We start from the raw sequence: 21,198 nt of genomic DNA, 5'->3' as shown, positions 1-21,198 counted from the left end.
TGTTTGTTTTTCTCTGCTGATTTGAATTATTTCTTAAAAATTAAGAATAAATCAGTCCAGAAAAGTCTTCATATTTATTCAGACATCTACAGTAAACAGGTCTGTATGGAGATGTTAAATGTTAAGTGTGATTCTCTGACAGTAGGACTAAAACATACTTTACATCAGGAATTATGCGTCCTAATTATACTGTATTAATCAGCCTCAAACTTATCAGAATATTTTAAATAATTTGTGCAGCTAATAAAGTTTTAATAAATAAATAATGCATTTTTATATTTTTAAAAAAAATAAAATAAAACGTTTTATGTCACGGCGTTTCAACGGTTTTTCATTTATATGTTTTTGCCACACGCTCCCCTGGGAACGTCATTGCCCATAAGCCATCGCGGCCACGCTTCCGTCACTTCCGCTCTTGCGCAGTTCGTCTTCACAACACGTTGGTCCTGAAACATGGCGGAGTCACCGGACAGAGCTGAAACCTGCAATCCAGAAATTTCTGCGGAATCAAATGAGGATGACGTTAATGTTATAAACGCGGAGGAGCCGACAAAGAGCTTTAAAGACCTGGTAAAGAGGATTATTAACATTTATACACACAGGAAATGAGTTAGAGATACCGAGCGATGTAACATTACTTGTGTGTGTGTGTGTGTGTGTGTGTGTGTGTGTGTGTGTGTGTGTGTGTGGTAGGGAGTAACAGAGGTTCTGTGTGAGGCGTGTGATCAGTTGGGATGGAAAAGTCCTACCAAGATTCAGATAGAGGCGATTCCTGTCGCTCTTCAAGGTGAGACTCGTGTGTTATCTCCAAAAACCTGTGCCTCTCTCTGTCTGTGTCTGTGTGTGTCTCTCTAACTGTGTCTGTCTCTCTGTCTGTGTGTGTGTGTCTCTCTGTCTGTGTGTGTCTCTCTATTTGTCTCACTCTGTGTCTCTCTATCTGTGTCTGTGTGTGCCTCTCTATCTGTGTCTGTGTGTGCCTCTCTATCTGTGTCTGTGTGTGCCTCTCTATCTGTGTCTGTGTGTGTCTCTCTATCTGTGTCTGTGTGTGTCTCTCTATCTGTGTCTGTGTGTGTCTCTCTATCTGTGTCTGTGTGTGCCTCTCTATCTGTGTCTGTGTGTGTCTCTCTATCTGTGCCTGTGTGTGCCTCTCTATCTGTGTCTGTGTGTGTCTCTCTATCTGTGTCTGTGTGTGCCTCTCTATCTGTGTCTGTGTGTGTCTCTCTATCTGTGCCTGTGTGTGCCTCTCTATCTGTGTCTGTGTGTGTCTCTCTATCTGTGCCTGTGTGTGCCTCTCTATCTGTGTCTGTCTGTGTCTCTCTATCTGTGTCTGTGTGTGTCTCTCTATCTGTGTCTGTGTGTGCCTCTCTATCTGTGTCTGTGTGTGTCTCTCTATCTGTGTCTGTGTGTGCCTCTCTATCTGTGTCTGTGTGTGTCTCTCTATCTGTGCCTGTGTGTGCCTCTCTATCTGTGTCTGTCTGTGTCTCTCTATCTGTGTCTGTGTGTGTCTCTCTATCTGTGTCTGTGTGTGCCTCTCTATCTGTGTCTGTGTGTGCCTCTCTATCTGTGTCAGTGTGTGCCTCTCTATCTGTGTCTGTGTGTGCCTCTCTATCTGTGTCTGTGTGTGCCTCTCTATCTGTGTCTGTGTGTGTCTCTCTATCTGTGTCTGTGTGTGTCTCTCTATCTGTGTCTGTGTGTGTCTCTCTATCTGTCTCACTCTGTGTCTATGTGTGTCTCTCTATCTGTCTCCATGTGTGTCTCTCTCTGTCTCACTCTGTGTCTCTCTGTCTGTTTCTATGTGTGTCGCTCTCTCTGTCTATGTGTGTCTCACTCTGTGTGTCTCTCTCTGTCTCACTCTGTGTCTCTCTATCTGTCTCACTCTGTCTCTGTGTGTCTGTCTCTGGCTCACTCTGTATGTGTGTCTCTCTATCTGTCTCACTCTGTGTGTCTGTCTCTATCTGTCTCGCTCTGTGCGTGTCTGTCTCGCTCTGTGCGTGTCCGTCTCGCTCTGTGCGTGTCCGTCTCGCTCTGTGCGTGTCCGTCTCGCTCTCTGTGTGTCTCGCTCTCTGTGTGTCTCACTCTCTGGGTGTCTGTCTCTCTTTAAGGGAGAGATGTGATCGGACTGGCCGAGACCGGTTCGGGGAAGACGGGTGCATTCGCTTTGCCCATCCTGCAGTCTCTGCTCTCGTCTCCTCAGCGTCTCCACACACTCGTCCTGACGCCCACCAGAGAGCTCGCCTTCCAGATCTCAGAACAGTTTGAGGCCCTGGGTTCCAGCATCGGGGTCAAGACAGGTCCGTTACAGCGTCCGCTCTACACGTTACTATAAAAACGATAATGTATTCGACTGAGCGCGTTAATATAAACCTGTGCTACTGTCAGAGCTGTTGTAGAAAACCTTCTGACCAATCACAATCCAGAATTCAACAGCGCTGTGGGATAATGCACATTGCATTTCATGTGTTCTCTTTTCATGAGAGAGAATTTTTAACAATTACCGTGTATGTTTCTTACAGCCGTCATCGTTGGTGGAATTGACATCATGTCACAGTCGATGGTGCTAGCTAAGAAACCCCATGTTGTGATTGGTGAGTGTGTGTGTGTGTCAGTCAGTTACTCCCATTTCACCTTGAGAACACTAAAGAATTTAAACTGTTTGTGTTTGTGTGTTTATCAGCTACTCCTGGTAGATTAATTGACCATCTAGAGAACACAAAGGGATTTAACCTTCGAGCTCTGAAGTTCTTGGTGATGGACGAAGCAGATCGGATCCTCAACATGGACTTTGAGTCTGAGGTAAATCATGATTACACACGCTACTGATGAAGCTGTTTCTCAAATCCTGATCTTCAGCCCTTCTGTCTGTGTTTCTCTCTCTGTCTCTCAGGTGGATAATATTCTGAAGGTGATTCCCAGAGAGAGACACACATTCCTGTTTTCTGCCACCATGACGAAAAAGGTACACATACTTCATTTCTCATTCATATTACAATTCTAGTGAGACGCTTAGTTACTGCTGATAAATACTGATGAATGTGCACTATCCATTTCAAAACGTGTGTGTTGTGTATGTGTGTGTGTGTGTGTGTGTGTGTGTGTGTGTGTGTGTGTATATAGGTCCAGAAATTACAGAGAGCTGCCTTAAAGGATCCGGTGAAATGCACCGTTTCTACCAAATACGCCACAGTGGAAAAGCTTCAGCAGTATTACATATTTATCCCGGCTAAATATAAGGTAACTTACAAGAAGGAAATAGCAAAAACATTATAAATATTTAGAATCGGGGTGTTCCTGTTTGAAAATTGCACGGAAAGATAATCTAGTATAAAATATCCTGGTTTCACGATTTTAACCGACTAATGATAGGGGGAAATGAATAGGTCGATGTTAATAGATGGGAATGTATTTACCTGATGTTTTGAGAAAGTCAGGTGGTGCTCATACATTGTAACTAATGATCACAACATTAATTTAAACATAAGATTGCATACCCACTCACTTACTGTGTGTGTGTGTGTGTGTGTGTGTTTCAGGACTGTTACCTAGTCTCCATACTGAATGAATTAGCTGGGAATTCATTCATGGTTTTCTGCGGTACTTGTAACAACACACAACGGGTGGCGCTGTTACTGAGGAACCTGGGAATCACTGCCATCCCACTCCATGGTCAAATGAGTCAGGTACACACATACACACTTGATACACTCGTACTTCTATTGTTGTACTTTGTGCCATCTAGTGGGGACCGGGACTGCTGCGTGTCCCCTAGTGGGGACCGGGACTGCTGCGTGTCCCCTAGTGGGGACCGGGACTGCTGCGTGTCCCCTTAGTGGGGACCGGGACTGCTGCGTGCCCCTTAGTGGGGACAGGGGACTGCTGCGTGCCCCTTAGTGGGGACAGGGGACTGCTGCGTGCCCCTTAGTGGGGACAGGGGACTGCTGCGTGCCCCTCAGATATACATATTCTAGACTTATGTAAATGCGTTGTTGCCTGTTTGAGAAAATATAAACACATCCACTATTACACACCTAGGGATGGGGTGCTGCTTCAAAGAAACCTGGGACTCACTGCTTTGTGTTGTTTCTGTAGAATAAACGTCTAGGTGCTCTGAATAAGTTTAAGTCGAAGTCTCGATCTGTGCTGCTGGCGACAGACGTGGCCTCTCGTGGGTTAGACATTCCACATGTGGACTGTGTCATCAACTTTGACATCCCCACACATTCCAAGGTAAAACAAAAACGTTAGTCAACACAGACATATAGATACACACCACAGACCACTAAAGTTAATAAAAAGACAGAAATTGTTATATATTCCATCAGTGTATGTGGGCTGGTTGTAAATTTTGTGTGTGTGTGTGTTTCAGGACTACATCCACCGTGTGGGCAGAACGGCCCGAGCAGGACGATCTGGAAAATCCATCACATTCGTTACACAGTAATCCAATAAAGCACACTCAACACACTGTTCATAAACCGTATTTGACACACTGTAAATAAATAAACCACACATAGTGTATGAATGGTGGCTCAATCAGTCATAAATCTCACCCTGCTAATAAATCACACTTTACACAGTCTATAAATAAATTATGCTTTTTAATACTCTAAATAAACCACAATAAAAACAGGAAATTACTCTCATCCCTGTGAAAGCATTACATTTAACACAGATAAAATAAATTAGATTAGATTAGAGAAGCAACTGATCAAATTAAATCAACACATTTAGTAAGTCACATTTAACGCTGTAAATAAACCATACAGCACTGGGGGGGGGATATCATAACCATCAATAAAAAACACCACATTGTGTAAATCATTAACTGTCAATAAATACAGTCAATAGATACAGGTGCAGCTTTCTCATTGCTGAATGTTGTGTGTTTTGTCTTTAGGTATGATGTGGAACTTTTCCAGCGAATTGAAACTCTGATTGGGAAGAAACTCCCTGCTTTCCCCACACAGGAAGAGGAAGTGATGATGCTAGTGGAGCGAGTGAGCGAGGCACAGAGATTCGCTCGACTTGTATGTCTTTTTTTTTTTAATGATTAACACTGAAAATTGTCTGTATTCGCTTGCAAATTAACCTATTCAGATTAAAAATTGAATAAGTGTGTGTGTTATTTGTCTCAAACACGGAATTCTAGATGACAACTGCTTGCTCAATGATACTATCCTCTCTTCATCTGTCTCTTTCCCTATTCTCTTCCTTCATCTTTCTCTCTTCACAGGAGATGAAGGAGCAGGGAGAAAATAGGAAAAGGAGGGGAAGAGACGAAGGCGATGATGCTGAACACTCGAGCGGTGTGCGGAAAAAAGTGAGGGGAGGAAAATTTGCAAGAGGAAAGAGTGGTGTCTCCAGAAGAGGACGCTAAACGCACACTTCCTCAAATGAAACTTCCTTGTATATAATACATTAATGATACATCTCTGTCTGTTTCTCATTAAATAAATGTTGTTTCTTCAAACTTCTGTGCAGTCAGTTCATTTACTTGTTAATCAGTTAACAGCTAGATTATGGAATATACCTTGAGATGATCAAATTATGCAGCTTCTTTCTAGTTTGGAGCATAAAATCGTTGTTAAACAACTTACCATCTCGTGCATTCACACAATCAGCAATTCTTTACTGTTGTATTTCAGCTGTGTTTGTTTATATCATTAAAACATATGGAAATTATCCAAATTTTAGTCTTTTTTTTAGTCAGTTATGGCATTCATGTATATCTATGAAAGTTGGCAGCTCCCAAAATATCCATAAGTTTTCATCCTCATCTATATGATTTAGAGAAAGGAGTTTACCAGTTAGGAACTCTAAATCCAGTCTTTCATTAAACAGGTGTGTTGGGCTGAGGAAGAAACCACCTTGATCTTCTGTGTAATAGGCTGAGATACTGTCCACTATACTAACGAAGAACACACAGCATGGGCCAACAAGCAAGCGTTCCCACACTTGGGAGGATTTGGGAAGCCGGTTAATTGCAGGAGGCAAAGAATCTATTATGCAGATTCTTTACAGAGGCTGTGCTGTAATAAAAAATAAAAAATATCAAAAAAAAAAAGCCTTGAAGCCTATGGAGTTTCCCTGTGCAGGTTTCAGTCCAGCTTGCAGTGAGCCAATGCTAGCATGGATTTTTTATTGCTCCTCCTGTAGTTGTGAGCCCACCTGTTGAGCTCTTTCTGCAGGAACTGAAAGCTACAAAAAAAAAAAAAATGTGGATGAAAAACGTCTTACTTTCGGTCCATAAGTTCATCATTGGAGTATGGAAATGTATTTACTGCCCAGTATATCTTTTCTTAACCTCTGACCATTCCATGTCATTTAGAGCTCGGAAATGGACAGTAAAATTTCTTCTAGGATTGTACTGCCTTCTTTCACCTATCAGTGGATTAATTAAATCAGCTGTGTTGGGAGAAAACACTAAACTGTGCAGGGGCTCTCTGGCACCTGGGTCAGGAACCTGTACCATAATATAGAGAGAACTGCATTTGACTGAGCAAGAAAGCAGCTTGGAATTCGTTGTCACAATTAATGGTAAAGTAGCCTCTCTATCTGGAAATCAAACTCCTGTCTTCCTTTAAACAGGTGGCAATACTGTCTGAGAGGAATAACAGGCAGGCAATTGTAAAGAAAATTGTCATGTTGGAAAGTTAACATTTACATTTAAATCCAGAGTGATTTACAAGTATCTCATTTGTACAACTGAGCTTGCCAGTGCTGGATTTTAAACTCACAAAATCTTAATCTTATTCACAGGAACACCATTGAGCTTACACAAACCTGTGGGGTTCCTAACCTCTGTAAACAGTATATGTCTGAGCACCTTAGAACAAAAATCATGACAAACTGTTGTGTAACATCCAGCATGTATTAAACATATGATCATGTTTAACAACAAACGATCAGAAAGAAATCAGTTTGATGACATGTGTGTGGGCATGTGTGTACAGAGTCTTTAGAGTCCCAAAGTCCTATGTACAAGCTAGAAATTACTGGAGCACTCTCACCAGCATGGCACATCATCAGCTGCATTACTCCAGCTGAAAGTCTGAGCTCGGCATGACATGTCCTTCTTGGAGTTTAAATGAGATCATTTGGTCCTTCACAAATGCCGACAGTACCGAGCATGACGGGAAACCACAAATTGACCAACGAACCAGTCCGACTCTGAAAGCAATCGTGAAAGCAGTGAAATAGACAGAATAGAAGAAAAAAAGAAGACTCCCTAAGTCGGCATACTAGCTCCCTTTTACAGTAAAAAAAAAAAGTTCATGAACTTCCTGCTTCTGCCTGGTCACATGACGGAAAATCTTCCTACTTGTCACAAGCCTTGCAGAGCTACAGTATACAGTCTAGCTACCATGAGGCATTATTACAGCAAAGGGGAAGCAGTAACAATAATTACTTTTAAAACACCTTATAACATCAATGGAGGTACAGGCAGACATATACAGTATATACATATACAGTATCTCACAAAAGTCTCTCACTAGGCCATCTTTATGTAGAGCAACAATTCTTTTTTTCAGATCCTCAGAGAGTTCTTTGCCATGAGGTGCCATGTTGAACTTCCAGTGACCAGTATGAGGGAGTGTGAGAGCGATGACACCAAATTTAACACACCTGCTCCCCATTCACACCTGAGACCTTGTAACACTAACAAGTCACATGACACCGGAGAGGGGAAATGGCTAATTGGGCCCAATTTGGACATTTTCACTTAGGGGTGTACTCACTTTTGTTGCCAGCGGTTTAGACATTAATGGCTGTGTGTTGAGTTATTTTGGGGGGACAGCAAATTTACACTGTTACACAAGCTGTACACTCACTACTTTACATTGTAGCAAAGTGTCATTTCTTCAGTGTTGTCACATGAAAAGATATAATCAAATATTTACAAAAATGTGAGGGGTGTACTTACTTTTGTGAGACACTGTACATTGTGCCCCTTTTGTGGCCCCACTACAATTTGAGGTAGACGGAGTTATAGTGCCATGTGTAATGGAAAAAAGGGTCTCTATGTAAAGAAATTGAGTCCCTGTCTTGCACATGATAGGCAGAGATACTGTTCGCTATACTAGCAAAGAACACACAATACAGTCAAACAAACATGGACATTCTAAACCCTGTGGATGATTGTGAAAATTGAGAATCATAGCAGGCAAGGAATTGTACATGACAACTCTCTACTGTGAGTGTACTAAGATGGCTGAATGGTTACATTGTTGGTCTTGAAGGCTACTGAAGTTACTTTGTGTTCAAACCTTGCTCTGTGCATCAACTGCAAGTGTTGCTGGTGTGCAGTTTCCTAATGAATGATTTGAAACGATGGTACAGCTTACCACTCACAAAGCATAATAAGAACAACTTGTAAAGACAATGGCATGTTAGAATTATCAGAAATTAAAATCCACTAGGGTTTCCCCATGCAGGTTCAAACCCTGCCTGCAGCATGTCAACTGTAGATTGATATTTCTTGATTACCTCCTTTCTGTACAAAGGTGACCCACGCTTGCATTTTGGAAAATATTATTCCTGCTGACATTGTTTCAGTTGTGGTAAGAAGAATTACCCTGTACTGAGCAAGAGAGCACCTTGAAATTAATTCTTGCCATATTTCGAAAAGGAAAATCTTTCAGAGAATCAAATCCTGGTCTTCCATGTGATAGCTGGTGTCACTGTGTACTAATCTTTACACCAGCAGGACAGGAAGGAATCATCCATGAGTTCTGGGGTGTTATACTGGCAGACACGGCATCCCTTAACATAATCCCAGACATGTTTCCGGACAGTGAGGCCACCAGGCCACCTCCAGCACCCTCAAGAGAGTCTCCCTCTGCGTAACTGTCCCCCTCAAGGATTGTTGTGCAAATAATGTAGAGATGTTTGTATTAATGATTGTGGTATTAAAAACTGATGTTTCTCTTCTTTATCCTTCAAGGGAACTTGGTGGTATAAAACCCCCTGGTGGTCCTAAAAAATAATCCGTTGGTCTTTCTCTTTATGGGGTTGATTTCTGGATTGCTGGTGAGTTATGGTAGGGTCCTTAGCTGTGCTTGCTGGATTTCTTCCCATGTATGGTGTATGCTCGCTGAAACCTTGGGTTGAGTAATGGATACACAAGTGCATCTGGCCCGGTCACCGTCGATCTCAATAGCCCATCCTGATTGTCCGAATGGAGAAGCACCTTGAGTCGTGGAAGCTACTCTCGGGTACAGAGAGGTAGGAAGCAAGGCTTTTTAAAGGTTCATGTGACCAAATGGAGCAAAAGAACATTTGTTCTTGTAGTCAGGCCTGGGGCTACTTGAGGTGGAAGGAATGGATAATAGACCTATCCTCTTTTACTTCAGGTAGAAAGAATTACACTGGATTGAGCAAAAGAGCACCTTGGAATTCATTCTGCCACATTTAATGAAAACTGAACCTACCTGTCAGGGAATCAAAACCAAAGGGCACCACTGCTGTGATGGCTGAGAGCGTTGGACTCGAAATCCAATGGGGTTTCCCCTCGCAGGTTCGAACCCTGCTTGCAGCGTGACAGCCACTGATGCATTTATTTTTATTGACATCGTCTGATTTTACTTGAGGTAGAAAGAATTACACAGGATTGAGCAAAAGAGCACCTTGGAATTCATTCTGCCACATTTAATGAAAACTGAACCTACCTGTCAGGGAATCAAAACCTGATCTTCAATGTGATAGGTGGCAACACTGTGTAACTAAACACTACACAGACTTTCCAGCCCTTACAGGTAGATGTATACATTGTACCCCTTTTATTACCATGTGACATAGACTCCATTGCCCCAGCCGGAAGGGTAGGAATTTCTTCCCATGAATGGGGTATGCTCGCTGAACCCTTGGGTTGAGTAATTGATGCAAAAGTAGCGCACAGCACGGTCGCAGTCAACCTCAATAGCCCATCCTGATTGTCAGACCTCATGATCGGAGAAGTGGCTTCATTCGTGGAAGCTACTCTTGGGTACAGAGGGGTAGGAGATAAGGCATAATGTAAGGTTTACATGACCGAATGGAGCAAAAGAACACCTGGTGTCATAGTTGGGCCTGGGGCTACTTGTGATGGAAGGAATGGATAATAGACCTATCCTCTAGCAGGCTTCAGTCCATAACAGCTGCCCCCAAGGTCCAGGATAACACAAAAGGTGGGAAGCAAATTCAAGAATGTTTGAGCTGAAATGCCATATTAGCATCCTTCATGATGCACGTGTCCACGTTACAATCCCTGCCCTGCCAAGTGAAATTTTAAAGACGATTGGCATGTTGGAATTATCAGAAATAAAACGAGCCAAGGGGTTGCATACAAAGCCTATTTTCAGCACCTCTGCTGTGATGGCCGAGAGGTTAAGGCGTTGGACTCGAAATCCAATGGGGTTTCCCCTCGCAGGTTCGAACCCTGCTCGCAGCGTGACATCCATTGATGCATTTCTTTTTATTGACATCGTCTGATTTTACTTGAGGTAGAAAGAATTACACAGGATTGAGCAAAAGAGCACCTTGGAATTCATTCTGCCACATTTAATGAAAACTGAACCTACCTGTCAGGGAATCAAAACCTGATCTTCAATGTGATAGGTGGCAACACTGTGTAACTAAACACTACACATCTACTTATAGGTAGATGTGTACATTGAACCCCTCTTATGGTCACGTGGCATAGACCACCTTCCCCAGCCGGAAGGGTAGGAATTTCTTCCCATGTATGGGGTATGCTTGCTGGACCCTTGGATTGAGTAATGGATGCAAAAGTGGCACACAGCACGGTTGCCGTCGACCTCGATAGCCCATCCTGATTGTCAGACCTCCCGATCAGAGAAGCGGCTTGAGTTGTGGAAGCTACTCTTGGGTACAGAGGGGTAGGAGGTAAGGCATAATGTAAGGTTTACGTGACCGAATCGAGCTAAAGAACACCTGGTGTCATAGTCGGGCCTGGGGCTACTTGTGATGGAAGGAATGGATGATAGACCTATCCTCTAGCAGGCTTCAGTCCATAACAGCTGCCCCCAAGGTCCAGGATAACACAAAAGGTGGGAAGCAAATTCAAGAATGTTTGAGCTGAAATGCCATATTAGCATCCTTCATGATGCACGTGTTCACGTTACAATCCCTGCCCTGCCAAGTGAAATTTTAAAGACGATTGGCATGTTGGAAATATGCTGTAATATCCGGGCTAGGATAGTATGGTATGTTAAATTATTCCCTATACACTATAGGAAAAAGTGAGTCAGATTGATGTATATATTGTGAAATGGCAGAAACAGTTGAGCACGTGATGTTGCAGTGTGAGGCATACAATATAGAAAGAATTCTGTTTGTGGGGAAATTAAGAGATCTTAGAATAGATATAATAACATTCAAAATATATTTCATAGTGCATTGAGAGAGGTGAGAGTATATATCATTTTCATTAATTCTTGGGGGACATAGGTTTGATTGGAAGGATTTAAGTGTTTTTTGTTTTGTTTGTTTTTACCACCATCTGAACTTCACACTCCATCCCTGTAGGTGGCGGTAATGCGCCTTACTTCTTCTTCTATTGTTTTATGGCGGTTGGCAAAACTGCAGTTGCTGTTTGTTTGGTTGTAGATTTCTGACAAGGCGAATCGTTTATGCGTTAAAATTATATCACAGTATTGCAATTAGACTAGATCAGGTTAACATTAAACCCTCGGCATTGTGTCTGTATTTACGGCTTTAAATCCCGTTCTGCTTTAAAGCCCACGGTGAGTTACACTTTAGCTTGCTAAATTAGCTGCTCGGCTAACAGTAGTGGTTAAGTGCCAAATTGATTTCTACTTGCTGTGTAAGTGCACTACATAGGGTAATAACACGACGGCTTCTAAACCCTATCTAGTGCTCTATATGTCCATTGGAGAGCCATGTGAGATTCAGCCTAGGTGGAGTCGGTTCAGCTAGCTGATTTATAAACACTGACTGGCTTATTTATTATTTATGTTTCTTGATTTATTTATTGACTTATTTGGAAATATTGACTACTAACGAGTCGATGTGTTTTTAAATCTGCACTAACAGCTATTATGAATGTTTCTGACTCATTGTGTAGGATGGGAATTCCAGCCCTTTTGAGTGAATCGGATCATTTGGCTCAGCTTACCAATAAGAGTCGACTCTTTTGGCTCATTGCCTGTTTCTTACCCTGTGTTACACCACCAAGTGAAAGATGTTGTTTGTGGGCGTGGCCTATCTAGTGTTTGTGGTGTTTTCAGTTCCATAGAGAGGGCTAATACCTATATATTGCTTTTAAAGCCAACTAGTTAAACACAAATTAAATAATGCATTAATCAGTGTAAAAGCTGCTTGTCTGATTTACTTGTTACATGCTGGACTCCGTATTAACTTTGTCCTGTGATGAGCAAATAAAGCTAACTGTATACTAGCTGCATAAACTCACCAGAGGCACCAACGATCTCTGCTACTACTTTCCAAGCTTTACTTTTCTTTGTAATTTAATAAAGAGAAATGACAGTACATATAGAATATACAGTGGTGCTTTAAAGTTGAACCCTTTTGAATTTTCTATATATGGGCCGTTCTACAGAATTTGTGCAAACTGCTGTCCCACAACCAAAATACACATTTAAAAAGCCTTTAAGTATTCAATTCTTAAATGTTTACTAAGATCCTTCTATTATCTATTGAAGCCCATAATAATCTTTAAAATATCAGTACGCTTATATATATATATATATATATATATATATATATATATATATATATATATATATATATATACTCATTATTTATTGGGTACATTATTTTACCCAATATTATCTTACCCAATTCATTTGTTATTGCAACCCTTTAGGCTTCTTATAATGAAATCAGCAGACGCCAGTCCATCCTGTGAGCCTCCTGCTGTTACACCTTCACAGGTAAAGTCTATGTATTCATTAAATTTTAATAATAATTATTTACAGTGGGGAAAATATTCAGTAGAATAATCAGAATACACATTGTTCTCCGCTGTCCTCACCACTCTGGTGCCTCCAAACCAGGCAGTGATGCTCCCTGTGAGAAGAGAAGCCCCAGCCCACTGGGTGAGACCTTGAACACTGACATTTATGGCATTTTGCAGACACACTTATTCAGATCGACTTACATTCGTCTAATTTATACAACTGAACAGTTGAGGGTTAAGGCCTTGCTCAAGGGCCCAGCAGTAGCAGCTTTGTGACTCATGACCTTCCAGTCAGCAGTCCACTGAGCTACCACTACCCATGGACTGAACCTGGCCAGACATCGCAGATGTTAGAGACACTGGCAGGCCCTTGTCACCAAGCTGTTTGTGTGTGTGTTGTCCAGAAGAGGTCTTCTGTGAGGTGGACCCCTAGGTATTTGAAGCTGCTCACTCTCTTGATTGTGGCCCCATTGATAATCAGGTGGCTGTAGTTCCTCACCTGCTGTGATTCCAGTGCTGAGGCTGGAGGAGGTATGGTTTCCCATCCTGACCACCTGGGGATGTCCAGTCATCCAGGATCCAATGGCATATGAAGGAGTTCCATCCCATGTTCTGGAGCTTTTTGCATAGGTGTGAGGGGATGATGGTGTTAAAGGTGGAGCATCACAACCAGCATCCGGACGTGCTTCCCTTTCTTCTGGTCCAGGTGGGAAAGGGGAAGGGTGTAGGATGTGGTTGATGGTCTGCAGTTCTGCAATTGTCATTGCCTTATAGCAGTCCCTGTGTTGTGTATAACAGTGATCCAGTGTCCTTTCTCCCTGTGTACTGCAGGTTGTGTGCTGATGAATCTGCCATGACTTTTTCCAAGTTAACCTTGTTGGGGCGGCTGTGGCTCAGGTGGTAGAGCGGGTTGTCCACTAATCGTAGGGTTGGCGGTTCGATTCCCAGCCCACGTGATTCCACATGCCAAAGTGTCCTTGGGCAAGACACCGAACCCCAAGTTGGCTCCTGATGGCAAGTTAGCACCCTGCATGGCAGCTCTGCTACCATTGGTGTGTGAGTGTGTGTGTGTGAATGGGTGAATGAGACACAGTGTAAAGCGCTTTGGATAAAAGCGCTATATAAGTGCAGACCATTTAAAGTCACCGATAATCACCAGCAATGTGTCTGGATTCTTTGTTTGTAGCAGTCCACTGTCCCTGTGTAGTGTCAATAAGCAGTGTCTGTGTGGGCCTGAGGTGGATTATAAACAATCTTGATGATGGCAGAGGTGAATTCTCTGGTTCAAAAAAAGGTGCGACATTGACGGCGAGGTATTCCAGGTCTGGTGCGCATAATTCCATAAGACGATGGGCCCTCTGTGCGTGGTCGTTTTTTTGTCATTGATCATAACACACACTCTACCACCCCGGATTTTTCCTGTCCATGCAGTGAAGGGAGAACCCAGGTAGTTGTACTGTGTGGTCTGTGAGTTGATCTGTTATGTACTTAATTTTCCTTAAATAATACAGTGAAACAGAACATATCTGCTTGCCAAATTCTGTGTTAACAGTCTCCTAAAATGCATTTATTGATAATGCACAAAGGGTCAGGACTAGCAGACCAGCATTCCTCCTTTCAACCTCTTTAGTGTTGAATGGTGTCCAATCTTATCCACAAAGGGTCGGTGTGGTTGTGGGCTTCTGACAAACCAGAGATTACAAACCTAGCAACCAGTTTCATAAAGATTATTTGTTAAATGTGTATTATGTACAGTGTATGTATTATTGTCCTTTGTTCTGACTTTAGCTGTGCAATGTTGTACAGACAAAAACTTCCGTGACTTCAGCTGGAGGGTCAACAAGCTCTGTGGGTCACTTCAGCCCTGAGGACCAACTGAAGGAAGAATTTCAAAAGAAGGTTATAAAAGAAGAACCTGAAGTTGATGACTACCACTGTAAGGAAAGAGGATAAATAACACTACATAAATTTTGACTCAAGTTATCTGCATTTGATATGTTTTCTATGTTTCTATTGTGAATAACATATGGGTTTATGAGATTTGCTAATCATTTGCATTATGTTTTTATTCCCAACTTTTTTTGGAATTGGGGTTGTACAAATATACAAATACAAAAACTAATACAAATATTAGTACTTGGTTATCGGAAAGAGCTGCTATTGTGTTTTTATGTGCTTGTTTGAAACGCTGTTTGCTTTCTTGTTTAATTAGGGTTCAGTTGTGTCTGGGAGTTCATGACATTTATCAGTTGCATTCAGTTCATTATAGACATTTATGTTTCTTCTCATTTTTGTATTTTATAAATGTTACTCATTTATGTCAATTTAAATTTTAAACTTTAGCTGGCAAGGCATCAAGCTGTGTGGGACGTGTCACCTCTGTGGACCAACAGAATGAAGCATTTCATGAGAAGCTTGTAAAAGACGAATCTAACGACGGAGATTACTTCTGTAAGGCAACAGGTCACATTAGAATCCAGCCACTGACTAAATATGATAATTCTGTTCAACCTTTTAATTTAACTAGATTTAATTTGTGGTTAATCTTCTCATATTTTTTCAAATAATGAAACTTTAGGTGGTGAGACATCAAGCTGTGTGGGAAAGAATGAAGGATTTCAAGAGAAGCTTGTAAAAGACGAACCTGAAGATGGAGGTTACCTCTGTACTGCAACAAAACACGCTAGGACATCAAGCTGTGTGGTCCACCTGACCCTTATAGACCAACAGATGGAAGGATTCCAAGAACAACCTTTAAAAAAAGAAGAACCTAATGAAGATGACTATCTCTGTAAGGTGCAGGGAAGAAGCAAGTTTAATGTTGAGCTTCTGGTGTCTTTAGTGTCTAAACACAGAGAACTTTATGATAAACGCCACAGTGACTACAAAAATGTTGATAAAAGGGAGTTGTTGTGGCAAGGAATTGCCGATCAAATAGGATTCGATGGTGAGTTTCATTTTACTTTTTTTTTTTCATGTACAGTGCATCCGGAAACTATTCAGAGCTTCACTTTTCCCACATTTTGTTATGTTACAGCCTTATTCTAAAATGGATTAAATTAATTATTTTCCTCAAAATTCTACAAACAATACCCCATAATGACCACGTGAAAGAAGTTTGTTTGAAATCTTTACAAATTTATTAAAAATAAAAAACAAAAAAAAGCACATGTATATAAGTATTCACAGCCTTTACTCAATACTTTGTTGAAGCACCTTTGGCACCAGTTACAGTCTCAAGTCTTATTGAGAATGATGCTACAAGCTTTGCACACCTATTTTTGGGCAGTTTCTCCCATTCTTCTTTGCAGGACCTCTCAAGCTCCATCAGGTTGGATGGGGAGCGTCGGTGCACAGCCATTTTCAGATCTCTTCAGAGATGTTCAATCGGGTTCAAGTCTGGGCTCTGGCTGGGTCACTCAAGAGTTGTCCTGTAGCCACTCCTTTGTTATCTTGGCTGTGTGCTTAGGGTCGTTGTCCTGTTGGAAGATGAACCTTCGCCCCAGTCTGAGGTCCAGAGTGCTCTGGTTTTCATCAAGGATGTCTCTGTACATTGCTGCATTCATCTTTCCCTCGATCCTGACTAGTCTCCAAGTTCCTGCCGGTGAAAAACATCCCCACAGCATGATGCTGCCACCACCATGCTTCACTGTAGGGATGGTATTGGCCAGTTAATTGGTATTGGCCTGGATTCCTCCACACATGACGCTTGCCATTCAGGCCAAAGAGTTCAATCTTTGTTTCATCAAACCAGGGAATTTTGTTTCTCATGGTCTGACAGTCCTTCAGGTGCCTTTTGGCAAACTCCAGGTGTGCTGTCATGTGCCTTTTACTGAGGAGTGGCTTCCATCTGGCCACTCTACCATACAGGCCAGATTGGTGGAGTGCTGCAGAGATGGTTGTTCTTCTGGAAGGTTCTCCTCTCTCCACAGAGACACGCTGGAGCTCTGTCAGAGTGACCATCTGGTTTTTGGTCACCTCCCTGACTAAGGCCCTTCTCTGTTTGGCCAGGCGCCCAGCTTTAGGGAGAGTCCTGGTGGTTCCAAACTTCTTCCATTTACGGATGATGGAGGCCACTGTGCTCATTGGGACCTTCAATGCTGCAGAAATGTTTCTGTACCCTTCCCCAGATCTGTGTCTTCATACAATCCTGTCTCGGAGGTCTCCAGACAATTCCTTGGACTTCATGGCTTGGTTTGTGCTCTGACATGCATTGTTAACCATGGGACCTTATATAGACAGGAGTGTGCCTTTCCAAATCATGTCCAATCAACTGAATTTACCACAGGTGGACTCCAATCAAGTTGTAGAAACATCTGAAGTATGATCAGCAGAAACAGGATGCACCTGAGCTCAATTTTGAGTGGCATAGCAAAGGGTGTGAATACTTATGTATATGTGCTTTTTTTGTTTTTTATTTTTGATAAATTTGCAAAGATTTCAAATAAACTTCTTTCATGTTGTCATTATGGGGTATTGTTTGTAGAATTTTGAGGAAAATAATTAATTTAATCCATTTTGGAATAACGTGGAAAATTGAAGCGCTGTGAATACTTTCCGGATGCACTGTACATAGGCTTGTAACTTTTTGTTCGCAAACTTTTAACCATCTTCACCGTTTGTGTGTTGTGTAGTGGAGGAGGTTAAAGTGAAGTGGAAAAGCTTACGCGATACATACACGAGGAAAAAGCGTGAGAATGATTGCCGGAGTGGACAGGCTGCTAAAAAAAAGAAGCAGTGGAAGTATATGAAGGTGATGGAGTTCCTCACAACATCAACTGAATTTCAAAGGTATTAACATTAAAACATTACAATACATAGCTGTGTGAGCTATACAGTATGTAGTGGATTGACATCATCACACTTCTAGTTCAGTATATTAGTTTGTTCTATTCTGTGTATAGGTAACATCTGCTGAATTTGGGTTGCCAGATGAATTGTACATTACAATTACTATATTTTTGGTGTTCAAACATTGACCTCAGGAGTATCAGTTCAAGATGGTTATGAAGTGTGGCATGGCCCACACTGAATGATGCTGATTTTTTTCTTTACAGTGTTCACAGGAACATTTCTGAAAACACTAAAGTGGATGACCAAAATGATGCAAGTGAAAGCGAACCAGCAAGCAGTTCTTCAGGAGCATCCATCACCAGCCCAGCAGTGATGAAGTCCAGTGCGAGGAAGAGAAAGCGGTCAGACATGCTGGACTTCTTGGAGAATTACCTGTTGTCCAAAGATGCCAGGAAAAGAGAGAAAGAGGAGCGCAGAGAGCAACGAAGAGAGCAAGAGAGAGAGCTAAAGAAAGATGACATTTACTTTTTTGTTCATGGTTTGGTACCTGCGCTAAAGAGATTGTCCCCATCCAAGCTGTCTTCGGTCAAACTCCAAATACAACAGTTATTGCACGATACTGAGTTTGGTCAGTCCTCTTTTTCTCAGTTTTCTCACAAATCGCCTATGCCCACCCATCAAGTCACCCCACAGACCTCTACAAGCTATGAGCGCTACAACTTTAGAATCAGGACTTCTGATGAAACCACTTTGAAGGCTTCTCATTGAGTACACCCTATGGGCAAATTATTTTGCCACATTTATCACAATTATTTTGTGGTAATAGGATTTTTAAGTGTATTGTGTGGTAGCTGTTGGTCAAAGAACAACTGACGTTAAAGTTAGAATATGCAGAATTGGAGAAATGAGCTAAGATTAAGACTAAGCTAGATTTTTGAAAACAAACAACTGAAAATATTCCACCCCCTACCTTTAGGGCTTCTTTCCAAGCCAAAACTCCAAAACAAATTAACATTGCGCTGTCTGAGTACTGCTGCATCAAGACACCAGGGAAGATCAATGAGTGCATGGGCAGTGTGTGTGCAGGTAGGCAGATATATATTAAGAGAGACAGGTAGAGGACCAATCATGGACAGGGTTTTTATTGGCCTGTGACTGCCATAGATAACGGAATTTTTTCTTTTCATTGTCAGAGCACTTGATTTATTGATTGCTGTAACAATTTAAAGTGAATCTAAAAGTCTAACACAAATTCTTCTCGAATACCTTTGAATGTACTAGCTTTAAATGTCAGTTACATTAAATACAGACATAAAGTACATTTAAGATAAAGATACAATAAATGGGCTGCATAGTTGACGATATTTGTAACCAAAGCCCTGGTTGAATCTTTACTGTGAGGTAGTCTGTAATGATGAAAAATGTGATTATTGTCAAAGTACCACCAAACGGTGGAAGTTTTTTACGCTGGGATGGTGGTGGTTATGGCAGGGTGCTTAACTTTGTAAAAAGACAGGTGCTTCGTGAAGTCCGGTTTACGTAGCAGATATTGACTGACAGTGGATGCAGTGGTAATGCCACTGGTCTGCAATCTAATCCACATCTGTGAATGGTATACCTTAAAACATAAGAATATAGAACTGTAGTATTATTATGATGATGATCATCAGTGTAAATTATGAATACACGAAATCTGAATAAAGAATCTGGTTACCAAAACATAAAGGCAGTTGTTTGGATTCATTGCTCAAATGAAATTGATCATAACATTCAGGCTGCTTTTCATGCATAGACATTATAACTCAATTTGCAAATGATCACACACATACAGCCAAGAAAACAACAAGCATTTTAAAACCGACAAAGTAAAAATAAAAGAAATTGACACAGTATAATTTATAATGCATTAATTAAAAGCAAGAGAAAATAAAAAAGTTTTTAAGGCCCCCTGAAAAGACACTAGTGACGGAGATGATTTTATGGCCAACGGAAGCTTGTTCCAAATTCTAGGGGCGGCCACCACAAAAGCTTGATCACCTTGAGATTTAAGGCAAGATCGAGGAACCGACAGACGCAGCTGATCTCCAGAGCGACGGGACCTTGAAGGTTGATACAGACTTATTAAGTCTGAGATACACTCTGGTGCTAGACCATGAAGAGCCTTAAATACCTATAGCAACACTTTACACTGGATTCTGTATGGAATCGGCAACCAATGTATTGAAATCAATACTGGGGTAATATGGTCTCTCTTCCTGGTGCCAGTTAAAAGCCTAGCAGCTGAATTTTGGACCAGCTGCAGGAGAGAGAGAGAGAGAGACTCCTGACTCACACCCAGATACAAAGCATTACAGTAGTCCAAATGAGAAGACACAAAAGCATGCACAACCTTCTCCAAATCATCAAAACAGAGGATGGACTTCAACTTTGCTATAGATCTAAGATGGAAAAAAGCTCAGTGTCAAAAAGAACACCCAGGTTTTTGACACAGGAGAGTTTTTTCCCTGGAAGCAATGCCAAGTTGTTTACATCCACCCCACATCCCCTTGGAACAAAAAGAATAAACTCAGATTTATCCTCATTTAACTGGAGAAAGTTGTTTGCCAACCAACACTTCACATTGGCCACACATTTATACAGAGATTCAATAGAGGGTTGCTTCTCATGTTTAATAGGAAAGTAAAGTTGAGAATCATCAGCGTTCAGATGGTAGTGTATGCCATGCTTATCAAAGATCTTTCCTAATGGAAGCATGTAAAAGGATAACAAAACAGCTCCCAAGATGGAGCCCTGAGGAACCCCACACATTCATGGAACAACTGATTAAGAACAGTTCTCTAGACAAAGTGAAATTGTTCTACCCTTAAGATATGAGGAGACCCATCCCAAGCCTAATCCCTGAATACCAACCTGGTCTCTTAGGCGATTGATGAGAATATCATGATCGACTGTATCGAAAGCGGCACTAAGGTCAAGCAGCTTAAGAGCAACACGACTACTAGAATCCACACCCTCAATCATTTAAAACCCTCAACAGAGCTAACTCATTACTATGACCAGCTCCAAAACCTGACTGAAATTTATCAAGTATGTTGTTGTTGTTAGTCAGGAGGTGAAAGTTCGGAAAGAGGAGCCGTGTTGCCAATGAGCAGCCAAGTCTCCATAACAAATAGAAAATCCAATTCATGAGAGAAAAAGATTGTTCAAAATAAAGGATTTGTTAGAAAGAGATCTGACTTTAAATAGAGTTAGACAAAAGTTGAGAAGTACCATACCTATTTCCCAACCCAGGGAATATCTTCTACCACTTCTACCACTTCTACCACTTACTCCTTCTTCAGGGTCACTGGGAAACCTGGAGCATTGGGCACAAGGCAGCATACACCCTAGACAGGGTGCCAGTCCATTGCAGGACACAATCACATGCCAATCAACCTACCATGCATGTCTTTGGACTGGGAGAGGAA

The 21,198-nt window shown here is 41.6% G+C and overlaps 2 protein-coding genes and 1 non-coding gene across 6 annotated transcripts; all 3 read left to right on the top strand.

Moving 5' to 3' along the window:
- Positions 1 to 109: 109 nt before the first annotated feature.
- Positions 110 to 5,467, top strand: ddx47 (DEAD (Asp-Glu-Ala-Asp) box polypeptide 47). Its single transcript, XM_017482007.2, has 12 exons — positions 110 to 570; positions 694 to 787; positions 2,103 to 2,291; positions 2,514 to 2,585; positions 2,675 to 2,793; positions 2,885 to 2,956; positions 3,115 to 3,231; positions 3,531 to 3,677; positions 4,087 to 4,224; positions 4,364 to 4,434; positions 4,895 to 5,024; positions 5,231 to 5,467. The coding sequence occupies exons 1-12, from the start codon at positions 454 to 456 to the stop codon at positions 5,372 to 5,374; spliced, it is 1,410 nt and encodes a 469-aa protein (XP_017337496.1). The 5' UTR covers positions 110 to 453; the 3' UTR covers positions 5,375 to 5,467.
- Positions 5,468 to 10,344: 4,877 nt separating this feature from the next.
- On the top strand, positions 10,345 to 10,426 carry trnas-cga (transfer RNA serine (anticodon CGA)). Its single transcript has one exon. It is a non-coding gene; the product is annotated as a tRNA-Ser (tRNA).
- Positions 10,427 to 11,549: 1,123 nt separating this feature from the next.
- LOC124628729 (uncharacterized) lies at positions 11,550 to 19,450 on the top strand. 4 transcript variants are annotated; one of them, XM_053683996.1, is made up of 8 exons: positions 11,550 to 11,741; positions 12,845 to 12,911; positions 13,035 to 13,076; positions 14,744 to 14,873; positions 15,281 to 15,388; positions 15,516 to 15,884; positions 17,572 to 17,728; positions 17,995 to 19,450. In XM_053683996.1, exons 2-8 carry the CDS (start codon positions 12,855 to 12,857, stop codon positions 18,497 to 18,499), a joined length of 1,368 nt encoding a protein of 455 aa, XP_053539971.1. In that variant the 5' UTR covers positions 11,550 to 11,741; positions 12,845 to 12,854; the 3' UTR covers positions 18,500 to 19,450. The 4 variants fall into 4 exon arrangements, with proteins under 4 accessions (XP_053539971.1, XP_053539970.1, XP_053539973.1 ...); XM_053683995.1 differs by having other exon boundaries at positions 14,726 to 14,873; XM_053683998.1 differs by lacking the exon at positions 13,035 to 13,076.
- The last annotated feature ends 1,748 nt before the right edge of the window (positions 19,451 to 21,198 follow it).

The sequence above is a fragment of the Ictalurus punctatus genome, chromosome 12 (assembly GCF_001660625.3).
Source record: "Ictalurus punctatus breed USDA103 chromosome 12, Coco_2.0, whole genome shotgun sequence".
In the NCBI taxonomy this organism is placed as follows: domain Eukaryota; kingdom Metazoa; phylum Chordata; class Actinopteri; order Siluriformes; family Ictaluridae; genus Ictalurus; species Ictalurus punctatus.
Note: the sequence above shows the minus strand (reverse complement) of the source record. Positions and strands in the feature narration are given on the sequence as shown.